General features: G+C 41.5%; 1 protein-coding gene across 1 annotated transcript in view; it reads right to left on the minus strand.

Moving 5' to 3' along the window:
* Positions 1–1,206: 1,206 nt before the first annotated feature.
* The window catches only part of LOC143281465 (son of sevenless homolog 2-like), a 34,502-nt gene continuing 8,425 nt past the window's right edge, over positions 1,207–27,283 (minus strand). The window contains exons 6-24 of the mRNA XM_076586677.1: positions 26,545–26,685; positions 25,654–25,764; positions 24,748–24,849; positions 23,946–24,073; positions 22,997–23,127; positions 22,373–22,573; positions 19,855–19,972; positions 18,917–19,213; positions 16,308–16,427; positions 15,055–15,211; positions 13,958–14,059; positions 12,644–12,799; positions 12,064–12,246; positions 10,919–11,036; positions 9,386–9,579; positions 7,762–7,878; positions 6,193–6,419; positions 5,041–5,054; positions 1,207–3,510 (exon numbers count right to left, since the gene is read on the minus strand). Coding sequence (XP_076442792.1) covers positions 3,011–3,510; positions 5,041–5,054; positions 6,193–6,419; positions 7,762–7,878; positions 9,386–9,579; positions 10,919–11,036; positions 12,064–12,246; positions 12,644–12,799; positions 13,958–14,059; positions 15,055–15,211; positions 16,308–16,427; positions 18,917–19,213; positions 19,855–19,972; positions 22,373–22,573; positions 22,997–23,127; positions 23,946–24,073; positions 24,748–24,849; positions 25,654–25,764; positions 26,545–26,685 — 3,117 coding nt within the window. The 3' untranslated portion in view covers positions 1,207–3,010. The remainder of the gene's footprint in view (positions 3,511–5,040; positions 5,055–6,192; positions 6,420–7,761; positions 7,879–9,385; positions 9,580–10,918; positions 11,037–12,063; positions 12,247–12,643; positions 12,800–13,957; positions 14,060–15,054; positions 15,212–16,307; positions 16,428–18,916; positions 19,214–19,854; positions 19,973–22,372; positions 22,574–22,996; positions 23,128–23,945; positions 24,074–24,747; positions 24,850–25,653; positions 25,765–26,544; positions 26,686–27,283) is intronic.

Below are 27,283 nucleotides of genomic sequence, written 5' to 3' on the forward strand. Positions count from 1 at the left end.
TATCATATTCTATTCAAGAACTGAGAGTGGCATTATCATATTTTATTCAAACTGAGAGTAGCATTATCATATTCTATTAAAAAACAGAGTAGCAATTTCATATTCTATTTAAAACTGATAGTGGCATTATCATATTCAAGAACTGAGAGTATCATATTCTAAGAACTGAGAGTGGCATTATCACATTCTATTCAAGAACTGAGAGTAGCATTATTCTATTCAAGAACTGAGAGTAGCATTATCATATTCTACACAAAAAAACAACACAAAAAAACCAACAAGTTGAACAACTGAGAGTGGCACGGCAGGACTGTTTAAAACTGCCTTCAGTTGTCTTCCTCATTCAGGTCTCTCATAAATTAATTGTGGCGATCCAGGCAAGTCATGAAACTCTCTCTCTCTCTCTTATATGAAGTTCAGGGCAGCAATTTTCATACTGATGTGCTTTGTAATTTAAAAAAAAAAAGAAAGAAAGAAAAAAAAAAGAAAATGTATTACAACTTCAACATAAGTGGATTAAAAAAAAAAAAAAAAAAAATGACTTGAAAGCCTCAATCTGATAGCACCCTTGGTGGATTGAACCTTTTATTTTTTTCCCCCCCGAACACCATGGAATAACTGATTCCAGACTATTGAGTTTCCAGGTTTGTTGTCGGTACCTCTTCATCTTTATGCTCACATGACTACACTGCTTTAAAGATGCCTTTTATCAAAAGGCATCTTGTAGTACCTCAGTAATTAAAAGTTTTAATCACTGAAGTGTGCTTTCAATATTCAACTGGGGGGGAGTGGGGGGGGGGGGGGGAAGAAAGGCAAATTCCTTTCAATTGCTAAGATATATTTTCAATAAAAAATGAATAATTGAATGGGAAAATAAAAGGCTAATTACTTCATCAAGAATCACTATCCTCTTCAGTTGCCTAAGTTGATGCTTATACTAATAACAACAATAGGCCAGACCTCCACATATCAGCCTGGGCCTGCGGTTTTCCTGTTTTTCTTATTTCATACTTGCTTCATAAACCACCGACTGAAAACAATGCATCTTCCATCAGCAAAAAACAACAACAAAAAACAAAAAAAAACCACCCTTACTACAGTTCACTTTTTTATGCAATTCATCATCAATCATAGGTTACAAAAATCCACCAAAGTGTTTATTGCATCTCTACTTCTCTCTCTTTCGCATTCTCCCTCTCATACAGCCTTCTTTTGTACATACATATATGCATACATACATACATACATACACAAGCATGCACATGCGTTCATAATCATCATCACATAGCTTTGTAAACAATCTCTGAGCAAAGTTTCTCCACATGTCAATAGAGTCAAAATGAACACCATATTTTCTTCTTCTTCTTTTTTTTTTTCATTACAAATAAAATGGGATCCTTTTCAATTCATCAAACCATCTACAAACAGCCCAGCAAACACATCCAAGCTGGGCCAAACCTCTTCTCTCTCCACGAAAGACTGAAAATGCAGCAGAGCATACAGCTGCTGTCCAGGGTTCTAATCGTGCACCAAACTCCAAAGGAAGGATTCAAACAAAGCAAAAGGCACAGCCTACCTAGCCAAAGCCATGATGGTGGTTGGTACCTTCAGTTGTTTTTTTTATGTCAGGTTTCTTGAGGCACACATCTGCACACAAGTCTTGCCAGCGGCATGTAGATGTTCATCACCATGTTACTCTTTTCACCTCTCACCCCATGACAAAGAAGATAAATCATTTTTCTTTTTTTTCTTAACAGGAAATGATGTTAGTATCTTGTGTGATGTGGAATATACTCCTCCATCTTAAACATTTCTTCTTCTTTATATATATATATTTTTTAACAACAACTATTCCAACTCATCTCTTTACCTAACGCTGTATCAACAGAAGAAGAGTTGTAGATATGAAAAATAATCACGCTGGAGAAAAAAAAGCAACAAAAAGTTTAAAAATATATTGTTATCAAACTGAAAGAGAAAATGCTCAGACAGTTCACATTCTGATGATTATTGTGTTCATGTACTTTATGTCAAAATGAACAATACTAGTAAATCCAGTATCTGCTACTGCTTTGAAAGACACTATCAGTAAACTGAAATATTTCACATGAGCACTCAAGCTGTGGTGTGTAAAAATAAGATTTGCACCTTGGTAAATCATTCTCTCACACTATTAAGTAATGTGAATTGAATCCACTTAAAAAAATAATAATAAAAATTAAAATTAAAAAAAAAAATCATCTCTCCTAAATTGTGAAAATATTGTAAATCTCAGCACACATGTGTACAAAGCCCATCCATATATAAATGTACACATGAACACACAAAACTTTATCAGAAGGACTCTCTCTCACACCATGTGCCTTTAACACAATGACATACACACTTGTGCACACCATTCAACATGTATGAAAACACACACACACACACACACTCCTTTTGTACAAACCCTCGCAAAGAAACATTTATGTTGCTTTTTTCAACTTATTTACATAATGCTGTAAATCAGTTTGAATTATATGTGTGCTGCCTATTCTGATGTAATGTTGAATTCTCGCAACAAATGATCTTTGTGTATATTTTGTTTAAAAAAGCCGCAGTGAATTTTAGTTTTCCACTTGTCACAGAGAAACATCACTGAACATTTACATAGACACACCAGTTCACAGCTGTGAACACTGTTGCTTCAAAGTATAGTCAGAACTCCTAACACTATAAGAGAATGGTTTTGTATCTCCTGTTCCAAAAGTTGTTCGCATACACAGACAGGAGGAGGAAACTGCTGATAACCAGAAGCCAAAATCAAAGAGTTTGAGATGAGCTGATCTCCTCTGAAGTTTCATCCCCAAAGCCCACCAGTTTGGAATCCACCAATAAAAAAAACAAGCCACTGTTATCACACTTGCAAGACTTTCTGAACACGGTGAAGACATGACCTCCCAACCTGTCCGGACAGCAGAAAACCCGGGAAGGTGAGGCGATCGTGAAAGAACGTTGCACAAGCCCAGTCCTAGCTGCTCTGTTTTCGTGACTGTGATTTGTACGTCCTTGGGGGAGGCACAGGTCTCTCAATGTTGTCCCCCTCCCCGTTGATGTCAAACACCGACGACGACGAAGGCGAGGCAGTGAACAGGCCCCCACCTTGATCCAGAATGGAATCGAGCTGCTCCGAGTTGTGGCGCGGCAGTGTGTTGACGTGGAAGTTGACGTTGACATGTGTGTGGGAGATGGGGCGCGGGGGGTGGCACACGCTCTGGGAGCGAGGGTGGGACAAGGGGGCGCCACTCATCCCCGGCATGGAGTCTCTACGGGGAGGGACCGGGGGAGGCACTGAGCTGTCCTGACGGGGAGGGGGGGGAGGCGGCTCGCTGTACCTCGTCAAACCGAACTCGCTGGATATGGACTCCCTGGGTCGGCGGCGGGGCGGCAGTGGAGGGGGGCGCAGGCAAGGCTCCTCAGACTCCTCCGGAATGCTGGGTGTGCCACTGTTGTGGTGCCCAGGGCCGAACTCTGCACAGGGAAAAACATACTACACCACATGCTTCAGACTACATGCATTCATGATGCAGGGATGGGGTGTGGGATGGGCAGTGGTGTGAGATGCACAGAGAAACATGGAGAAATATGATGGTGAAGCATGGGGGTGGTGTGTGGGATGGGCAGTGTGGTGTGAGATGCACAGAGAAACATGGAGGAATATGATGGTGAAGCATGGGGGTGGTGTGTGGGATGGAGGGCAGTGTGGTGTGTGGAATGGCAGTGGTGTGGGACGCACAGAGAAACATGGAGGAATGTGATGGTGAAGCATGGGGGTGTGTGTGGGATGGAGGGCAGTGTAGTGTGTGGGATAGGCAGTGGTGTGAGATGCACAGAGAAACATGGAGGAATGTGGCCGTGAAGCATGGGGGTGGTGTGTGGGATGGGCAGTGGTGTGAGATGCACAGAGAAACATGGAGGAATATGATGGTGAAGCATGGGGATGGTGTGTGGGATGGGCAGTGGTGTGAGATGCACAGAGAAACATGGAGGAATATGATGGTGAAGCATGGGGATGGTGTGTGGGATGGGCAGTGGTGTGAGATGCACAGAGAAACATGGAGGAATGTGGCCGTGAAGCATGGGGGTGGTGTGTGGGATGGGCAGTGTGGTGTGTGGGATGGGCAGTGTGGTGTGTGGGAATGGCAGTGGTGTGGGACGCACAGAGAAACATGGAGGAATATGATGGTGAAGCATGGGGGTGGTGTGTGGGAATGGCAGTGGTGTGAGATGCACAGAGAAACATGGAGGAATATGATGGTGAAGCATGGGGATGGTGTGAGGGATGGGCAGTGTGGTGTGTGGGATGGGCAGTGGTGTGAGATGCACAGAGAAACATGGAGGAATGTGATGGTGAAGCATGGGGATGGTGTGTGGGATGGGCAGTGGTGTGAGATGCACAGAGAAACATGGAGGAATGTGGCCGTGAAGCATGGGGGTGGTGTGTGGGATGGGCAGTGTGGTGTGTGGGATGGGCAGTGGTGTGAGATGCACAGAGAAACATGGAGGAATGTGGCCGTGAAGCATGGGGGTGGTGTGTGGGATGGAGGGCAGTGTGGTGTGTGGGATGGGCAGTGGTGTGAGATGCACAGAGAAACATGGAGGAATGTGGCCGTGAAGCATGGGGGTGGTGTGTGGGATGGGCAGTGGTGTGAGATGCACAGAGAAACATGGAGGAATGTGGCCGTGAAGCATGGGGGTGGTGTGTGGGATGGAGGGCAGTGTGGTGTGTGGGATGGGCAGTGGTGTGGGACGCACAGAAAAACACAGAGGAATGTGGCGGTGAAGCGTGGTGGTGGGATGTGCAGACCTACCAACTATTACCCTACCCTGAACTTCCCAGCCCCCTCTCTGCATACCCTATTCCTCATTGTAAACATCCAACAACAGGTACTGTGGCTGAACGGTTAGAGTGCAGGATTCTTGTTTAATCAAGTCATGTTAATGTTTTAGTGTGTATGTGGGTGTTGTGTGGGTTGGGTAAATTATCTACTTTTTCCATACCTGATGCAATTTCTCTACATGAAATAATGGAGCTGTTCTTGTCTTGTCTTATCTTATGCCACTGAACAAAAAAACTCAAAGCTGTTGCCAGGGCAGTGTATCAGCTGATGCTAAAGTCAGGCTCTTGCACCTCATACGGGCCGGACTTTACATTTCTAACTGCTCTGAAAAAGTGGAAGTCAAGTGAACCAAGGGCAAAGAGAACTGTCATCTGTGCACAGCAGCCTGAACCATAAATTTCAAGTGCAGGTTATACGAGATCAACTGATCAAGCTAGTAAAATGAGCTCTTTCAAAAAAGTTCCAAATCTAAATCTTAAGTTACAAGATATCACTTTGAAAAGTGTGTTAACAATCCACAGTGTAGTTTTTTTTTTTTTTCTTCAGATGAAAGAGAACCTAAACAATTAATGTAAAAAAAAAATATAAACATTTTTTTCTTAAGTGTCTGGACACTTTGTCCTATAGATTTCATAAATGTTCAACAGATTTTCCTTGGGCAAGGACAAATGTCCAAAGCTTTTCAATTTTAATATGGAACTCTGCAACCATGCCCCATCCCATTCCACCCTGCACATCCAGATCCCAGCCTGTTCACTCCCTCTAAACCCCACCATACATCAAACCTGCTTCAATCCAGTTTCACCACTGGAAAACTGCTAAAGGTTGAAGCATGTAACATTTAATTTTACAGGGCTTATCAAAGATTAAAACTGCTAAAATCTGAAGCATGTAACAGTTTGCAGGATTTATCGAAGATTATAACACAAGAAAACAATGTGAAAGACTGGAAAACTGCTTAAAGCTGAAACATGTAGCACTTAATTTTATATGGTTTATCAAAGATAAAAACACAACAAAACAATGTGAAAGACTGGAAAACAGCTAAAAGCTGAAGCAACTGACATTTAATTTTACAGGACTTATCAAAGATTAAAACACGACAAAAACAACCTAAAGACTGGAAAAACTGCAAAAAGTTGAAAGCATGTAACATTTACAGCATTTATCAGAGATTAAAACACAACAACAACAACAACAAAAAAAAAAGGAGTGAACAAAATCACAACCAACCAACCACCCTGGGTGGAGGAGGTGAACAAAAAAAAACAAACAAAAAAAAAATCCGCCAAGGAAACTGGGATCATGTTACCTGGAAAGACATTGCTGAGCCCCTGCCTCATGGGGGGGCGGGGTCTGGGGGGTGCTGGGTGTTGGGGGGGTGATGCACATGGGGGAGGGGTTGTCGTCCCCCTCCGACGTCTTGGGCACGCTGACGTTGGGCGGAATGCTGTGCACCTTGCTGGAGGAGGAGGCGTGGCGGTGGCTGGAGGGTTTGATCCCTGGCGACTTGAGGGAGAACTCCACGTACTTCTTCGGCTGCCACAACAACAACAATAATAACAGTAATAATAATAATAATGGATACTTATATAGCACACCATCCAGAAATCTGCTCTAAACTCCACACACTTCTTCGGCTGCCACAACAACAATAATAATAGTAATAATAATAACAATGGATATCTATATAGCACACCATCCAGAAATCTGCTCCAAACTCCACAAACTTCTTCAGCTGCCACAACAACAACAACAATAATAATACTAATAATGAAAATAATGGATACTTATATAGCACACCATCCAGAAATCTGCTCTAGGTGCTTTACAAACCACTTTTTTTTTTCTTTCACATAGCACGCAGTATGGAGAAGAAGAAGAAAAAATGATTTTCTGATAAAACTTTTTTCCCTTACAACTGAAATGTTATCAAATCTTAGACATTACATTGTTTTCTTTCCCCCCACATACAGAAGGTGTTGTATGGGAGGAATGAATCTTGCTGGGCATAAACAAAAAAAACACTTTGGGTTGGAAGGAAGAGATCAATTTGTAGAAAAAAAAAAAAAATCTGAGCGCACTGGTTCGAATCCCACAGTCGCCAGTACCTTCTTCCCCTCCACTGGACCCTGAGTGGTGGTCTGAACGCTAGTCATTCAGATGAGACGATAAACTGAGGTCACGTGTGCAACATGCACTTGGCACAGGTAAAAGATCCCAAGGCAACAAAAGAGTCGTCCCTGCAGAACTGTGTAGCAAAATCCACTTTGATAGGAAAACAGATACACCTGCAGGCAGAAAAAAAAAACCAGAAAAAAGGGAGGCGCTCTCGGTATTGCGACACGCTCTACCTGGAGAGAACAGCCTGAATTTCACACAGAGGAATCTATTGTGACAGAAAGATTAATACAATACAATAAAGCACTATGAGATGAAGCATATAATACAGCCCATGCAGCCTGATGTCACATCAACTCAACTGCAACTTAAAAAAATATATCATCCTTGTAAATTTCTGCACAATAAAGAATAAAGAAACATCAACTCAACTGCAACTTTAAAAAAATATATATCATACTTGTAAATTTCTGCACAATAAAGAATAGAGACCACTCCATTCATCCACACACACACACACACAGCATACTCTATTCATCCACACACACAGCTTATCCTAAATCATTTCACTTTCACAAGTGTAAGATTGGGGCCATACATCCCTTTCTGGAAAGAAATTAGTTCAAAATGCCCATGCACACTGTTTTCTCTCTGATTCTCTCTCTCTCTCCACGTCTGTCATCTCTCTTTTTCTCTCACCATCCACCCCCCCTTCACCCCACCCCCCACCCCCTCCCTGTGACAAGCTGCCATGACTCACATATTTTGGTGGCTGTCTGGCGTTGCGTGGTTCCAGTTCCAGTGATTTTTTGTAGAGGTAATCACTAAGCTCCTTCTCTGTCATGCCGTCGAGAGGACTCAGGCTTCTGAAGAACTCCTGCATGACAAGACAACGTCCAATGCAAACTTTCGACTGTGGGACTTTTAGCCTTAAAACAAGATTCAACTGCACAACAATTCTCAAAGTAAAACTGATTCAGTTTAGGTATCGCTTCTTCTTTTCTTTAACTTGTAAAAACACTTGCCAAAGTAAAATATAACTACACTCATGTTCTGTTTTTCCTTGTCCTCGTACAATCTATGCGAACAAAACTAGCTAAAAAAAAACCCCCACCAAAATGGAATTCAAATACAATACCTGCCTGCTTTGGAAATAATTTCTGAACCCATGCACTTAGTGCACATAAAAGAGAATCCAGGGCAACAAAAAGGGTTATCCTTGGTAAAATTCTGCTGGAAAAAATTCATTTTGATCATAAATACACTTGCAGACAGACGGAGATAAGACATGGGTGGCTCCACACTGTGGTGATGTGCTCTGCATGTGAAGAGCATCCAAAATTTCACACAGAGCATACAGTTGTGACAAAAAGTACTCTTCTTCTCCTTCTTCTCCCTAACTCTGTGATGAGTCATTGGGGTGCTGCAATGAAGGACTGTTCACAAGATTCCTCCAGGTCTGATAGTTGTGTGTCACAGCCTGGGTCTCTGCAAATAATGGTTTTCCCTTCCATTCTGCTATGTTGTCAATCCATCTGTTGGTTTTTTGTTGATTTTTTTTGTCTTCCCCTCCTTCTCCCTCCCTCAACAGTTCCTCAGAGGACTGCCTTAGCAAGGCCACATCCTCAGAGGACTGCCTTAGCAAGGCTACTGACTACTATATTCAGGTCAGAGGTTCTCCTTTGCTACCGGTAAACCATGTAACCCAGTCCTTTCTACTGCATGTGGGTAGTAAACCCAACAGGAAAATCCCTTCTGGAGAGGGATGGGCTCCACCAGATTTCACGTGCCCAAAACACACCGCATTATGAAGGGAAAGTTTACCCCCCCTCCCTCTCCCCAAAGTACCATACATACAATAAATACAAACACTTGGTGTGGCACCATGCAAACACTTGGTACGGCACCATACATACAAATAAATACAAACACTTCGTGCAATACCATACATACAATAAAAATGAACACTTGGTGTGGCACCACACAAACACTTGGTGCGGCACTATACATACAAGTAAAATCGAACACTTGGTGTGGCACCATACACACAAGTAAAAACGAACACTTGGTGCGGCACCACACAAACACTTGGTGTGGCACTATACATACAAGTAAAAATGAACACTTGGTGCGGCACCACACAAACACTTGGTGCGGCACTATACACACAAGTAAAAATGAACACTTGGTGCGGCACCACACAAACACTTGGTGCGGCACTATACATACAAGTAAAAACGAACACTTGGTGTGGCACCACACAAACACTTGGTGCGGCACTATACATACAAGTAAAAATGAACACTTGGTGCGGCACCACACAAACACTTGGTGCGGCACCATACACACAAGTAAAAACGAACACTTGGTGTGGCACCACCCACCCTGTGGTTGGCCTCAGACTGCAGGCAGTAGGGCTGGTTCTGGAACTGCTGGATCTCGCTGGTGATCTCAGCCACCATGCGGCGCTTGCTAAAGTTGATCAGCCCATCCCCAGCCTTGCTGTTCTCCTCGAAGCGCGTCATGATGAAGTCACGGTTCCCTTCCTCCGTCAGCAGGATGTTGGTCAGGTACCTGCCTGTTAGCCGCCATGAACAGTTCACATTTTGTAAATGATGAATCAAATACACACCATTATTGTTTGTCAAATTCAGGCAGGTTCATACATTATCATCATGCAGGATGAAAATTGTCTTGTAGGATAAAACTTAATTATCATGCTGGATAAAACTGAACACCTTGATACCTATCCCTTTCATTGCCACTGAAAGTTGTAATTTAGCCATATTAAACATATATTCACGTGTATACCCTTTCTAAGAGCTCAGGGTGTTTTACATGAAAGAAAAAGCTAAAAATTACATATAAATTGAACATTCATAACATCTCCCTCCCCCCCACCCCCACCCAAACTCCCCAATCCCATCTGTAAAATACTTCTTGAATGCAAAGTGAGATAGCAGGTATGGGGCAGCGTTGCTGATATGAACATGATAAATCCAAGTATGTATGCTTTTACTTATCAGATCAAGACAGGTTCATATATTACTATCATATGGATAAAACTGAACATCTTGGCACCTACATGTTCATCAACAAGCAAAGTTCATAATTTGAAGATGATAAACATATGTATTGCTATTTATCAAATTAGGACATGTTCATACATACTTATCACACAGGATAAAACTTAATGCCTAGGTACCTACCTATTCATTGCCAGGCAAAGCTGATTATTTGAAAAACAACAAATCAAATATCTACATTATTACCAATAAAGACAGCTTCATACATTATTATACAAGACAAAACTGAATGCCTTCATCATTGAATCACAGGAAAGATGCTAAATGCTAAGTGGAGAGAGAGCTACCACAAGCTACCACTCCATATGTGTATGCCAGAGCTTGAAAGCATTCTTACCATTTTTTTTTTTTTTAGAACTCTACTGAAATTGAGTTGAATGTATCAAAAATAATAATTTCAAGATGTTTTCTGATGCAAACTTCCAAAGGATTTTGTTATAGCTGTTTGATGTAAGGTTTTGTTTGTTTGTTTTTGTTGTTGTTGTTGTTTTAATTCTGCAGACATTCCTTCCACTAACACCCTTGGCCCCCTCCACCCTAACACACACACACACACACACACACACTCACACATGCACATATATTTATGAATCAACTGCTTGACCCCTAAAGCACAGTAAATGCAGAAAATTATGAAGTTGCAACAAATACATTGTACGACTGCAGACTTTGTGAAACATACAGACTGTGAAACATACATACAAAACAGGTTTTAGAAAGGCTATGATATACTTGCCTCAAAGAACAGATATGCTTGCATATACTATGTCCAATACGCTTATGAAAAAAAAAAAAGCAACAAAAAGACACAAAAGCATGTGTGATACTGACCTAAAAAAGGAACACAAGGTGGGTTGACAGAGCGAAGCTTCTCAACGTATTTTCTGAAGTGGTCGGCGTTCAACTCATGTGCTTCCTCCAAGGCCCGGACGTATCTGTGGGGCACCTCCTGTGGACCATCACAGCTTGTATCACTGTTACCGTTGATACTTACATAGTGCTTGTCTTCACACAGAGTCAAGGTGCTTTTCAAATATGGAGTCTTTTGCTCAATGGGCTACCTACCTAGGTAGAGCTGATGGACTGCTGCATTTAGATGCTCTTCATTCGTTTCCTGTGTCATTTAGTCAGGCTTCAGTCATGTGCACGCATACATGTGCATTAGAATAAATTTTTCTTCAGAATTTTACAACAGCCAACTCTTTTGTTGCTGTTTACACGCTTATACATAATACATTCTTACCCAGAAGCTAGGATCCAGACAATCAACAATCACCCTCAAAGCATCATCCAGCAGTGACCTTGAAGTTTGGATCCTGTCAATCAACAGTCACTCGAAGGTATTGTCCAGCCAATACACAGTTACTTAGAAGCTAGGATCCAGTTAATCAACAATTACCTGGAACGTATCATCATCAGTTACCATCAAGTTAGGACCAAGTCAATCAACAACTACCTTGAAGGTATGGTCCAGCCAATAAATACAGTTATCTAGATGATAGGATCAAGCCAGTCACAACTATATTGAAGGTATGTTCCAACCAACAATGTTGTTACCTAGAAAATAGGACCAAGCCAATCACCATTACCTTGAGGGTATCATCCAGCAGTTACCCTGGAGTTAGGACTAAGCCAGTCAACTACCATGAATGTATGGTCAAGCCAATAACACAGTTACCTCAAGTTAGAACCATGCTAATCAGCATCTACCTTGAAGGTATGGTCCAGCCAATAACACTGTTACCTACAGGTTAGGACCAAGCTTATCAACAGTTACCTTGAAGGTATATTCCAGCCAGTAACACAGTTACCTAGAAATTAGGACTAAGCCAGTCACCATTACCTTGAAGGTAAGGTCCAGGCAATAGCATGGTTACCTAGAAGTTAGGAAAAAGCTTATCAGCAGTTACCCTGAAGGTATGGTCCAGCTAATAGCACAGTTACCTATAAGTAAGGACCAAGCTTATCAACATTACCTTGAAGGTGTGGTCAAGTCGGTAGACAGGAGCAGAGTTGAGGGCACTGACCACCTCCAGCACCCCATTGAAGTTGTTCAGCTCCTGGAAGACTAGCATGATCTCAATGATGCGGGAGACCACGGCCACACGCTCCTCTATGTTCTCCGTCTCCAGGATGCATCTCTCCAGCCAGAACGTGAACTGAAACACATCATCTTCAGAGTTTGAACTATGATCACTTAACTGAAGGTGTTCATCCTTTTTCGTAACAAACAAGGCATTGAACAAGGTGGTAGAGTGTACCCCAAATACTCATTATTTTTAACACTTAACAATGATTATCATAATTAGTAGTAGTAGTAGTTAGTACTAGTTGTTGGTCACTTCAGTAGCAGAATACACTTCAAGTGGGAGGGGGAGGGAGAGGGACGAAATGTGAACTGCTTTGAGCAGTATTTCTGGAAAAAAACTCTACTTTAGTATATATATATGTTCATGACCATCACCATTATCATCATCATTGTCATCATCATTATATCATTACTATTACGGTTTTCCCCCCATCCAGCTGTCTGTCCACAGCTGTCTGTCCACTGACCGTGGTGGAGAAGTTGATCATCTTCATGAGGTTGGGGGACAGCTGCAGCTTGTTCTCCTTCATCCAGGGGCTGCCAACCAGCTCTGAGGGCTGGATGGCTCGGTACAGATCGAACTCCAACAGGGTCACCTGCCGCGCGATTTCCACTGGATGCAGCTGAGGTAAGATAAAAAAAGAAAAAAAAGAAAAAAAGGGTAATGCATGTTTCCAGAACTCAGATGGTTGCTTTCCTTTTCTACTGTGGGTCAAAAGACAATGTACACAGTTCTATAGCTCACAACCTGCCATTGGCATAGTTATTATACACCATTATTTGTTCATGCAGTGAGCAATTGAAAGAGTGACTGTAAATTAAAAAAAATTAAAAAATAAAAAAAAATAAAAAAGAAAGAGAGAAAGAGAGATAAAGAACAGACAAGAACAATCATAGATGTGATTAATGAAATATGAATTTCAAGTCATTTTGCAATGCAAGGATTACTGGCACTACCTTAAAAAATAAAATAAAATAAAAAAAATAAAAAAAGGAAGAAAGAAATTATTTCCCACTAAAAAAGAACACAACCATAATAAAACTAACCTCCCTGAAAACAAGCCACCAATTTTTTTCCACACCTCTCCAAATATGAAGCACATTTTCTGTGACAAAACACACACTCACAAAATGTTTGTTTTCCTGTAAATAAATAAATAAAAATAATAAGAAACATATAAATGATATCAAACAACAACCCAAAAAAAAATAAAGCAACACACACAAGACACAGGCCTTGGGGTGCTTTACCCCTTGTTATCGCTCAACACAGATGACATGAAAGCAGAGTGGCATGAATTTAAAACATAAGAAATACTTCTTCTGTACTTATAAGCCACGTAATTGATTGTGCTAAATGAAAATTATGCAACCCAGAGAGGAAGGAGTACAAATAAAGACTGGTGACTGACAGCCTGACCCGTCGCAAGTCTTATTCAACATCAACAGCCCTTCACGGATGAGCACACTCGTCAGCAGCACTCAGAGGGTTGACGCCACACAATACTAGTCATTCAAATGAGACGATAAACCGAGGTCCCGTGTGCAGCATGCACTTAGTGCACGTAAAAGAACCCACGGCAACAAATGGGTTGTACCTGGCAAAGATCTGTAGAAAAATCCACTTCGATAGGAAAAACATATAAAACTGCACGCAGGTAAAAATACAAAAAAATGGGTGGCGTTGTAGTGTAGCGACGCAGTCTCCCTGGGGAGAGCAGCCCGAATTTCACACAGAGAAATCTGTTGTGATAAAAAGAAATACAAATACAAATACTTACAGCCATCAGTTCAAACTCCTCCATCTTGCGCGCCAGATGCCATTCACAGTTGGGTGGTTTCCCTTGGTATGTAAACTCCCGTTCTGTGTTTATACTCTCCAGCTAAAACAGAGAACACAGAACACGCACACACACACACACACAGAGAAAAGATTATGAAATCACACTGTTTTCTACAACTGAGACAACAACAACAACAGAAACATTCTTATCAAACAAGTCTCCATCAGTCAAATTTAAAGTAAGGATTGAGCGTACCCTTTTCCACTTCAGTATGGGTTATTATCTTCCAGCCAGTTATCTAATTCCTCTAGTCAATATTTGTCCATCAATTAAATTCTCATTCAGTGTTTATACTCTCCAACTAAAACATACACACACACACACACACACACACACACACAAAAGAGATTATACAAAAAACCAACTGACTCAATAAAAAAAAAAAGGAGAGAAACACATTGCATCAAACAAGTCTCTGTCAGTTGGACTTACAGTAAGAAGTGTACCATTTTCAACTTCAGTGTATGCGATGCATCATTTGGCCAGTAATCTAATTTGTTAAAAACAAAATTAAAAAAAAGGGAAGAAATAACGAAAGTCACAGTTGTCCACCAATACAAAAAATGAAGAAAAAAGTTTTCATGATAATGAGTGAATCCATAAAATTTCTTACAGTTCCTAGTAAAGCATACACACAAACACACACAAGTAAACACACACACACACACACACACACACACACACACATGCTCACACACACACATGCTCACACACACATGCTCACACACACACACAAACACGCACACACACACACACACACACACACAAACACACACGCACACACACACACAAACACACACACACACACGCACACACACACAAACACACACACACACAAACACACACACACACACACACAAACGCACACACACACACACCCCCGCACACACGCACACACACAAACACACACACGCACACACGCACACACACACACACACACACACACACACACACACACACACACATGCTCACACACACACACACACACAAGCCCCATTTCAAAACAAGCCTTCAGGAAAGAACCACCCACTGACCTTGCGCTGGATGACCTTGATGATGGAGTCGGCCATTTTGCGCATGGCCTTGCCCTTGATGTTCAGCAGGAAGTCCCGCAGCTTCTCCAGCAATGATTTGTCCCGCTCAAAGTCGTAGAAGTGGTGCTCCACCCAGTGGCGTAGCACATTCACCGCTCTGGACACAAGGGGAAAGGATTTTTACCCCCTTCACATTACATTCAATCTGATGGTGTGTTTTTTTTTGCCCCCACTATCCAGCGGCGCAACACATTCACCACTCTGGAAAAAAGTGGAAAGGATTTCCCCCTCCTTAAAACTGCATTCAATCTGACAGTGTGTGTTTTTTTTATATTCCCTCCATCCAGTGGGAGTTATACATTCATTGCTCTGGGGGATATAAAACTGCATTCAATCTGACAGTGTGTGTTTTTTTTTATATTCCCTCCATCCAGTGGGAGTTATACATTCATTGCTCTGGGGGATAAAAATCTGAAGGAGATTTTCTCTCTAAAGTTTCATTTAATCTGATTTGTTTTTTCCACTCTACCCAGTGGCAAGACATATTCACCGCTTTGGAAAAAAGGAGAAAGGATCCTTCCCCCTGCCCCCTGAAATTACATTTCACCGGATGTTTTTCTCCTTTCCATCCAGCGACGTAATATATTCACCACTTGGGGAAAAGACGAAGTAAGAATTTCCCCCACCTATAATCATTTTTAATCTGACTCCCCCCCCCACTCCCATCCCCCTCTTGCAGTGAAGGTTCATTTCCTTCCAAAGGAGCATTTTACAACCATTTAATCTGACTTTTTATCCCCTCCACCTTGTGATCAAACATATATTCACTGCTTTAGAAAAATGTGGAAAAGATTTTTTCCCCCGAAAATTACAAAGGATCTGACTTTTTTCCCACCTGTGCAGCGAAGGTCCTTTTCTTTCCAAAGGAACATGTTACAATTACTCAAATTCAAATGTATCAGTTTCATTTTCACATATAAAATACTGACTTGAATTTTCATTAATTTCTTTTCAAAATGTATGATTTTTTTTTTTTTTTTTTTAAATCTTGTTTATCTTGATTGTGCGTTACCTCATTCTATCAACATTGAACATATTATAGGTATATATACTCCATTCATTTTCCCTTGATAAAAAGTATGCTCTTACACACTTTTGAGCATTATTTTTATTTTTGTGGGTATGTTTGTCAGGTTGGTGACTTTTTAGCTAAAGTTACAAACAGCTCTACCAGTCAAAGGGTTAACACACACCTGAACTGCACAGGCTTGACATATTCTTTGCGGAAACGTTTGAGGTCCTCGCGGATGCGCATGTTGTGCTCAAAGTTGTTGTCCTCTTGGGGTTCCACGTGGGGCTCCACAATGTCATACCTGGGAACAACATCAATCTGGTCAGTCAGTCGTCAGCAGAATACCTCACCTGTTATCTGTTAAGTTAAAGTTCCACAGACCCCCCGAAAAAAAATCCGGCTGAGACAGTGATTGATGGGATCTCGCTCTCCTGCTGGGACGGCTTGTACTGAAAAGTTCCCACTTTAAAAACCAAAGCCAAAGAGTTGTGCATTCCGTTTTGTTCAATCCTAGAATGAAATCCTTTTATTATTATTATTTTTTTAATAAATTAATTAAACAACACAAAAGCACTCATACGGTATGACTTCTATGATCAATTTTTTGTTCATTATGTCAATTCATAACACAAAACCCCATGCTTCAGTTGGGAACACTGGCAAAATCAGCTGATGGACTTGTGATCCAGTGTTCACCAGTGATCAGGGGTCAAGGCCACATTCCAGCATGGTGTTGTGTCCATGGGAAAGGCACTTCACTCCAATTTTCCATACTCCACCCAGAAGTGACTGAGCACCTGACTCTGGCCAGGGAAGGTTAAAAGCAACAGAAGGAGAGGACTGGGCCCCACCTTCCAACGCTGAGCCCTGGAGCCAGCTGCATTGCTCGGACGGAAGAGCCTACTATGGTCGTAACCCGCTACTGTGTGTAGTATGGAACTGACCACATGGCGTAGTTCAGTCAATGTAGGCATTTAATCACATGTAACTGTCAAAAAGTTAGAACCAAGCAATGCAACTGGTACCTGGACACAAAGAATATGAATCCACTGCTGGACCTTGAACCTTAACCTTTTTAACCTCTTGACTGCGCTGCTGACGTACGGCGTACGTCATAAAATGTCATTCGCCAATGCTGTATTGACGTGCGCCGTACGTCAGGTTACAACGTTCTATGTTTTGAGTCCCGCACTGCAGAAAAAACAGTCTGCTAACCATTAAATCAGCTCCTCTGAGAGCTCTGTATCTCCTGAGTTCCATTAGCTAAAAATATTCACCTACTGTCATATTCATGGCGAAAGTTTTGCAAGTTGGTACGAAGCTCAAGTTGTGTTTGCAAAGCCATAGCTGAACGCAGACAAACCCCAACACTTGCACGAGTACTGGAAGTAGAACTGCAAATAGTATAGATGAAGATTGTGGACTGAATGAGATAGAACTGCGTGAAGATGATGCCGAAGACGCAGATTTTGACATGCAGGGGTGTGGAAGGTGGGGTTCCTTGACGAAAATGAACAGACAAGCTCAGCTGATTCAAGATGCAGGTGGGTGTTTACGAGATTTGTCACTTTATAAATTTGCTTTCTATTTGTTGTAACAATGAATATAACTGCATTGTGTGTGTTTTGAATGTGTTAGCTGTGGTAAGTAGCTTCGTCACTCACTGACCAGTGTCTGTGTGTGTGAGAGAGAGAAAGTCACGTGTGTACTGTGTGTGACCAATGCTGCGCGAGGGGGTGTGGCTTGCTGGCTGGCTGTATTGATTTTTTGTTGTTGTTGTTGTTGTTGTTGTGACCATCTGAGTTGACAACTTGCCAGAAACCTGCAGCTGAAGACCAGCAGCAACAAGACCAAAAAGCAGTAAATAAGCCTCCAGCAATTCTGGATTACAACAAAAACATGGTGCCACGGACCATCATGACCAACAACTGCAGCCCTACGATGCCACAAGGAAAACCCAGAAGTGGTACGAATATCTGTGTGTACATTTTCTACAAATTGCCATGCTGAATGCACACGTCCTCAACAAAAAAGCAGGCAACAGCAGTACATTCCTGGACTTCCAGAAGGATGTAATTAGTGCCATTATTTTTGGTGACCAGGACCCAGACACTGCTAAAAATGACAATGCTGTTCATCTGTGTGGACAACCCTTCATTGATGTCATCCCACATACCCCACAGAAGGCCCAGCTACAAAGGAGGTGCAGAGTCTGCTGGAAGAAAGGGCAAAGAAAGGATGTGAGGTTCTACTGCCCAGACTTGACAGTGTGTGTGGTTGATCACAACAGTCACAAGAAAGAGTGGTTGATAACCTGGTTGATGTTGTAGCACCTACATGATGGAATGACAGTCCCAATTTTTTTTTTTTATTGCATTTTATGGAATTTTTGTGTCAGATTGACTCTCATTATTTGAACATGAGTATTAAAAACAAAATCTTGGTTCATTTTCCTTTCATTTGATATATACTTTTATGCATTTATCTTCAGTGCTTTTTGAAATCTAAGCAAATTAAAATCATTGGCGTGTTTTTCTGTTTTTTCTGAAAATTTTCTCAGCATAGGCTATAGTAAAACGTACTAGCAGTGAAGGGGTTAATCTCAATGATACAGCCTGGGTGTGCCTGTGTATGGGGGGGACTCAAAATGAGTGGTAGTGGTAGTAATGCCACTAAAATGGTGCAGAAAATGGGGCAGCAAAAAAACAAAAAAACAAACAAACAAACAAAAAAACACCCCTCACTGATTCAGTACACACCGTAACTTCCCATTTTCCCACACAAACCCACCTCTCTGCCATCAGGTCCAGGAGGTCCTGGGGTGTGCAGAACGACCTGTAGGTGAGGAGGAAGGTGCGCACAAACTTGGGGTCGGCGTACATGTGGTAGGTGAGCCGCTCCACCAGCTTGATCAGTGTGCCACCCTTGATCAGCGGGTTCTCGTTGGATGACTCGGGCTGCTCCTCAAACAGGATGTTCTCGTCTGAGTCGGGAACGGCGAAGCGGTACTTGTCGCTCGGGGGCATGATCAGTGGGTGGCACTTCTCCTCTTCTCGCAGCTTGCCGTCCAGGATGCGCTCCAGCATGCTGGGGAAGCAGACGAAATAACAGTAACTTCCTTCTTCTTCTTCGTTCGTGGGCTGCAACTTCCACATTCACTTGTCTGTACACGAGTGGGCTTTTACGTGTACGACCGTTTTTACCCCGCCATGAAGGCAGCCATACTCTGCTTTCAGGGGTGTGCATGCTGGGGTATATTCTTGTTTCCATAACCAACTGAATGCTGACATGGATTACGGGATCTTTAACAAGTGTATTTGATCTTCTGCTTGCATATATACACGAAGGGGGGTTCAGGCACAAACAGGTCTTGCACATATGTTGACCTGGGAGATTGGAAAAATCTCCATCCTTTACCCACCCTGCGCCGTTATCGAGATTCAAACCCAGGACCTTCAGATCGAAAGTCCAACACTTTAACCACTCGGCTACTGCGCCCGTCATAATAGTAATAATAATAACAGTAATGCAGACTGACGCTCACACATCCCAGGCACAGAGCTTGTCACATTCAAAATAAAAGCTTATACACACATAAACATACATGCATCAAGTAAGCCCACTTGTCCCCCCCACCCCCCTATTTTCCCTCATTGCCATCCCAACCCCTCCCCTCCTACATCTCCTCCCACCCCACCAAAACCGTCTTGAAAGGTTCATAACCTTACCTTCGTGTCTGTAGAGTGATAAGTGCTGCCATCCAGTTGCACTTTTCATCTGGCGTCTTGGTGCTCAGCCCAATTGGCATGTGGTCACGAGGAACGATTTCAAAGGCATTTTTCTGGTCTGCATGGACAAATAAATGATAAACACACAACTTTACATTTTCTCAGTCAATACAACTTCTAAAAAAAAAATTAAAAATCAAACTGATATTCAAATCTGAAAGGGTTAATGTGACGTCATGTGCAGTATTCACCTCCCTTCTCTATCCTGTAAACATTAACTGCTCCCACCTAACACTCTTCTTTCTTCACTTTTCTTGTCACCTTCAACACCAATGTTGACTCTGCCTTGAGAAAAGGTAAAGACATTTCATGATCAATTTTATGATCATTTGGGCATGTGAATCTTCTGGAAAACAACAAACCAATCACAAAATCAGTCAGTCATACTGATAAACCATTTTACTTTATCAAACAATAGCACAGGGAAATATAATCCATTTTTTCTTGTGGATCTTATCGAGGAAAACCTTATCCAGTGTAACAGATAATGGCATCAACTACAATAAAATGCAGGAGCTGAATTCCAAATGAAAACATGGTACGAAGTTATGAGTTATTTGCATAACCATGATGGCTTGGATGCCTTAAGACAGTCCTGCAGCATCAAACTGCTGAATCATCATACTGCTTTACCAGCTCTAGACATTAATTAAAACTCAACCCCATTAAATCAAATGGGGACAGAAAAACTGCCTTTGAAGCATTTTAAGTAAAACCAGGATCTTCTGATTTTTTTTAAACAGAATGTAGCCCCCATGTCATCATCAGAAATCTGTCAAGTCTTTTTTTTTCTCCAAAATCATCATGATCATGATTATCATTATTGGTGGTAGGCATCCGTCAATCAGGGTTGATCATGGGTGAACATCCTGTTCATCTTGGCTATCTGCTCATCTGGAGCAGCATCACATATGGCTGTAGAGACACAATGCACCTGTGTGTCATGTCTTGCCTGCTGGAGGTGAAGCGCTCTTTTCTGTGTGCTCGTTTGTCTGCTGCTGCATTCAACAGTTTCTCTTCCCCTGTCTTGAGGAGCTGGTTCAGGGTACTTCTCCACCTTATGCGGTCACCTACAAGATCCTCCCAGGATGAGGTGTCAGTAAGCGCCTCCATGTGTCTCTTGCAGACGTCCTTATAGCGCAGCTGTGGGCGGCCAGTGGTTCTTTTCCCAGATGTCAGCTCACTGTACAGAATGTCTTTGGGGATGTGGCCATTCTCCATGTGGCGGACATGGCCCATCCAGTGCAGTCTGTGCTGTCTGACAAGGTGAACATGCTGGGATGGTCAGCGCGGGACAGGACCTCGGCGTGGACACTCCGTCTTGCCTGGGTATGCCCAGGATACAGCGGATGCTTCTCTGGTGGAAGGTGTTGAGCCTTCTCTCCTGCCTGGCCTATGCCTGTTGAAGGAGAGGTTATCAGAGATGGCAGAGCTGAGGTAAGTGAATTGGTGGAGTGATGGCATAGAGGTAACACGTCCGCCATGGAAGCAAGAGAATCTGACCACGCTGGTTCCGATCCCAGCACAGTCACCAGTATATTTTCTCCCACTCCACTAGACCTTGAGTGGTGGTCTGGACACTAGTCATTCTGATGAGACGATAAACCGAGGTCACACATGCACCAGGCACTTCGCGCACATAAAAGGTACCACAGCAACAAAAGGGTTGTCCCTGGTAAAATTCTGTAGAAAAATCCACTTTGATAGAAAAATACAAAAAAAAAAACCCAAAAAAACTGCAGGCAGGAAAAAATACCAAAAAAATGGATGGTGCTCTCAGTGTAGCGATGTGCTCTCCCTGGGGACTGCAGCCCGAATTTCACGCAGAGAAATCTGGACAAAAAAAAAAGAGAAATACAATACAATAGAATACAATACAATGTGGTCCATGTCTCACTGCCATACAGCAGTGTGCTGATGACGCAAGCAATGTACACTGCCATCTTTGTCTTCACTGTCAGCTTCTGGTTTGTCCACACTCTGGCTGTGAGGCGAGCAAGCATTGTAACTGCCTTCCTGTTCCTCTTGTCAATGTCACTGTCTAAGGAGAGGTTATCAGAGACGGTAGAGCTGAGGTAAGTGAACTGGTGGACATGTCAAGCTTGTAGTTGTCGATGGTGATGGCTGGTGGTTCCTCTGTGCCCTGCCCCAAGATGTTTGTCTTCCTCAGGCTGATGGTCAGTCCTGGGAGAAGTGGTGCAACAGTGCCTGTAGCTCCTGCTGGGTGTGTGTCGTTACTGCTGTGTTGTCAGCAAACAGCATGTCTCTGATGAGGGCTTCACGAAAACTTTGCCATGGCTCTGAGGCCATCATTATTATCATTATCATTACTATCATTATCATCATCATCTTATTTGCTTATAGGCCAGCCAACTGTGCAAGGCCATTTCATCGTTTCCCCCCAAAAGGTTAAATCATCCCATGTAAAAAACTACAACAGCAAAGAAAAGAAACCCACCTTCAGTATCCTCTCTGTCGACGACGTCCACTTTGCGGATGAGGTGTTTCTCTTTGAGCTTGAACTCCACAAGAGGAGCAGTGCCGGAGATGCGTTTGGAGTTGGTGGTGCTCTGCTTGCACAGGATGATCAGGCCGTCAAAGAGGAACACGTGGCGCTCAGACCACCTCTTGGCTCCCACTTGTTTGGCCAGGACACCCTCTGTGAAACATCACATCATTTTTTTGTTAATACACATCATTTTTTTTGTTAATACACCTTTTGTGTAATATCAGATCCTGTTTTTTGCTAGTACATTTTCTGCTAAACATCACACCCTTTTTGTTATTTATCTTGTGTAAAATATATACATCATCTATTAAACATCAGATCCTATTTTGCTAGCGCACACTATGTAAAACATCACGTCATTCTTAAAGACAATAAATGATTTTTACTTGTTTTCTGGTACAGCCCTCTGTCCGGTAAGATGCGATAACACCATATCATTATCATATTACAATAATGTACTCATTTCCCTTTCTTTCCTTCATTCAACAGCTACACACATATTTGTACTTTGGTTCAATAACAAACAACAGTGTCAGCTCCTGAAAAGCACATCTACAGCACCATCCCACTCACCCAGGATAAATTCACTGCAGCTCTGCCAGATGTCTTTGCCTTCCCATCCGTCAATGTTGCGCTGAAGTTCTGCCATTTTCTGCACCTGGGCCTGGCGGTTCGACCGGCCGTGCAGCCTCAGGGAAATTTCCCTGCGACACCAAGGACTCAAGGTTCAAACATGGTACCAAACAATGGTTCTCAAAGAAATCACATTCTGACTGTATCCCATTAAGAAATAACTTACATGTTCAACAGATAGCATAAAGCAAGAAAACATATCCAACAGTGGTTTGATTATGCAATAAAAAGCAAAAAATTCTAAGTTTCATCCACATATGCAAACAATTCCGACAAACTTTTACACTGAAACACAAACTCTAATCATACATTAACATATTTTGACAGCATCAAACATTTAAGTAAATAATAACAATAAAATCATTCAAAATATCAGGTTGTTTGTTCCCTCTCAGATGAGGCATAAGAACTTCATTCTAATATTTTACCTTTTAAATCACAACTTATAATCTCTGTTAAATTGCATAAAAGTGCCAACTGTGCCATCAGAAGTCCAACTATGATTTGGAAAGTATGTTTCAAAATGAAAAAACAAAAAAACATAAAAATGACAGAAGAAGGATGTTGAAGGAAGTATATACAAGTGAGACTGCTTCACAAATATATATTTTCCAGTCAATCTTTCTTGTAAAAAACCCACATAATACAAGGAAAAGATCATGAACAGTGCCATGAAATTGACTTCACTTCTTTCTTTTTTCTTTCAAGGACTTTTCCAAATTCTTTTGGTCTTGGATTTTCATTTTAAGTTCTCTTAAAACAGAGTGTTGTTCAAACAGAAAGTAACTTAAAATCACCCATGATTCCAAACTTTTTACTCTCAACAACTGCTCACCAAGTGTTTGTATTTATACAGAGCATGCTGTAACTCCTCTCTTTTAAAACTCACCAAGGTTTCCTTTTGGGAATGTTTCCGCTAAAGCGTCTCTCCAGCCATACTTTGAGGGCCTGCAGCAAGCCGTATGATTGTTCCAACACCTCTTGGTCCTCTGCGTTGGTGCTGGTGTCTATCAGAGCCTGCAAACCCATCAATAGCATAATGTAGTAATATGTGATAACTTGACAATTTCAGACTACAGCTCACGTCACAATGAAACTAAACTTTCCTGATTAGATTAAGTTTCTCAAGCAGGTGTCACTGCGTACGGAAAAATCCACATACACTCAGGGAGATGCCTGAACAGCAGCATAACCCAACATACTTAGTCAGGCCTTGAGTGCATGCTCATATATTTGTGTACCTATCAGAGTGGATTTTTTTCTGCAAAATCTTGCCAGAGGATAACACTCTCACTCCTGTGGGCTCTTTTTCGGTGCGTCATGTGCCTGCTACACACAGGACCTTGATTTATCATCTAATCTGAATGACTATACGCTTTTTCCAGTCAAACTTGGGAGAAAGGGTGAGAGCAGGATTCAAACCCAGACCCTAAAGGACCCTCTGTATTGGTAGACTAGTGTCTTAACCATTCTGCCACATTCCTCTTTCATGATTAGTCATGCACTGTAAAAAGAAAATTCAAGGAAGGCAATAAATCTGGAGACCATAATGCAACAAACCAGGTTGTTTCCCAGCCATTGATTCCTGAGAGGGGGTAAGATTTCTTTAAAAAAAAAAAAAAAAAAAGAGTTTAAAAAACACCCAACCCAAACCTTTAGTGGAAATTCTTCCCACAATAAAAGAGACTTACCTTGATGACTTCAAAGTAATGCAGGCAGTGATACACAGGGCCCATCAGCAGTTTGGGCAGAACATATTTCATAGCATCCTTGAATCCATGGCCTCCGCTTTTCTGAAAAATCAAACAATGTCACTATCTTTGAAAAAGGTTGGGTTTTTTTGGTTTGTTTTTTTTAAGCATCTATGCTTGTTCAAGCTTACACATTTGACAAGCTGTTTGGTATAACAAAACAATCTTGAAAACAAAATAAAGTAACCATAACACATGTACACACATACCTCACTTTCTGTCTCATATACACACATGCATTCAGAGACGACAACCAATACATAATCATGTGAATGATATTACAATGTATACACCACCTCGTTTTCTAAGTTCAAAGCTATATGAACAACAACAAAAAAGTTACAGTATGTCAAATACACAGATGATAAATCATTAACAATTACTCCTGAATGTGGGTGAGCTAAAATTAACATGAACACTTCAAGTAAGTTCCGGCCATTACATCTTGTATCCAATGTCAAAGCGTGCCAAGCAAGGCAAGGCAAGAAGTTTGTGTGCCCCTCTGGGGTATTGAAACAATGCATGAATACATCTTTTACACATACCATAAAAAAACAAAACAAGAGTGATGATCACAATCTAAACTACAAAAAAAGGGATGTCACAATCTAAACTATAAAAGCCCACTCAACGAGCAAAAGAAACAACAACAACAATAAAAATCTACAAGTTCCATCAAAAAGAAATACATATGGAGGATACAAAAGATTTAACAATATCTTTCTTTCTTTCTTTTTTCATAATTTATTTTATTTTATAGAAAACAGTAACTGAGTAAGCAGAAATCAATGGAGTTTAGGTGGGTTCTGTAGGCTGGAGAAAACAGTTTTTGTCTGATGTGGTTACCTTCAACAGTTCACAGACATCGTCCCTTTGCAGTAGTGTGTTGAGGCGTTCCTTTCCTCTGGGTGAGAGCATGTCATCTACATAGCGCTCGTATACATTGAACTCCTCGCCCTTCAACCAGAACATGATCACTCATTTAGAATATCTGTCATGAGCAACCTGTTCATGTCAACCACATAATGCTTGTACATGCTGAAAAATTCCTCACCCTGAACCACCATAAAATCACTGTTTCAGAACACGTGTCATGAGCAAACACGTCATCTGCTTGGATACTGCATTCCTCGCCCAAACCCATAACATACATAAACATTATGAATATCTGTCAAGCAACAGCTTCTCCTTCCAGTTTATAAATAACTAAGGTTGCAACTGTTGAAGTTCAAGTTCAACATATAATTGAAGATTTGGTTTATCTGCTAAGAAACACTTGTTTCAATGACAGATTAAAAAAATAAAAAAAAAAAAAAAATCCAATGGAAGTACACTCAAAAGTCATGTTTATGGGTTGTTGTTGTTTTTTGAAATTGTCTTAATTCTATAAAAAGAATATAATCAAAACCTGGAATTCAGATTTAAATCAGTATATACAGGTCTTCACACACACACACTTTCACATTTTGCTTATTTCTTTGTTTATTTCATAAAAGCATCTTTCCGAAATTGTGATTTAGATCAATTAAAAATAAATTTTAAAAAATCTATTGAAAAAAAAAAGAAAAAAAAGTCTTCCTTGATATTCCGTTTACAAACCTCAGACAGAACACACGCACACACAAATGCACATACAAATGCACACACACACACACATGCTGTCCTTTTAACACAATTTCTCTCTCTCTCGCTCTCTGCTTCTCTTTCTCTCAGAGAAAACCCCCACCACTGGCATACCTCAGCCAGATCTTCAAAACAGGTTCCCACCAAGGGCAGCTCATCCTCCTGGGCCACCTCTACCTGGTCTTCCACAGAGCTTAGCAGTTTAGTGGTGAACTCATAAATGTCCAGGATATTGCTGAAGATCACATCAAGGTCCTGCACAAACAGAAGGATCCATGTTCAGCTTAAACAGAAAACAAGAAGCGAAGCTTTTGTGACTAATGTTCGATTCCTGCTGATTCAATAACTTCAAGAACAAAACTGAAAACACCAAAATTATAATTTGCAGATAAGGTGCGCATCCCCCCCCTCCCCCCACTCCCCCAACATAATATAGATCCAGATCAAAGTTTTGAACACACACATGAGCTAAAAAGTAAAATGTGTCAGTTTTTTTTGTTTTGTTTTTTATTTTCTACCCACATCTTTAAACTTTTATTATATTTTTGTTGAGTCAGTCTTTGACAGTTAGCTCTTCATTTCTTCCAGACAACACATGGAAGACATGATCAAAATGAATGATAAATCATTAAATGAAAGACATTACCCACCTTAAATCAGTCATTTTTTCTTTCCAATCTTCCACACCATTGCAATGGCACTAATTGCATCCATTCACTTGTCCAAACCCACTTCCCAATTTCCTTATAAAACACAGTCACACCCATGCTCATTTTGTAGAGACCTCAATACCACCACGAATCCACAGGGAATAACAGTCAACCAGCCTTTCTTTGTGTGCCACTGCACTGCC

The sequence above is a fragment of the Babylonia areolata genome, chromosome 4, assembly GCF_041734735.1.
Source record: "Babylonia areolata isolate BAREFJ2019XMU chromosome 4, ASM4173473v1, whole genome shotgun sequence".
NCBI lineage: Eukaryota > Metazoa > Mollusca > Gastropoda > Neogastropoda > Buccinidae > Babylonia > Babylonia areolata.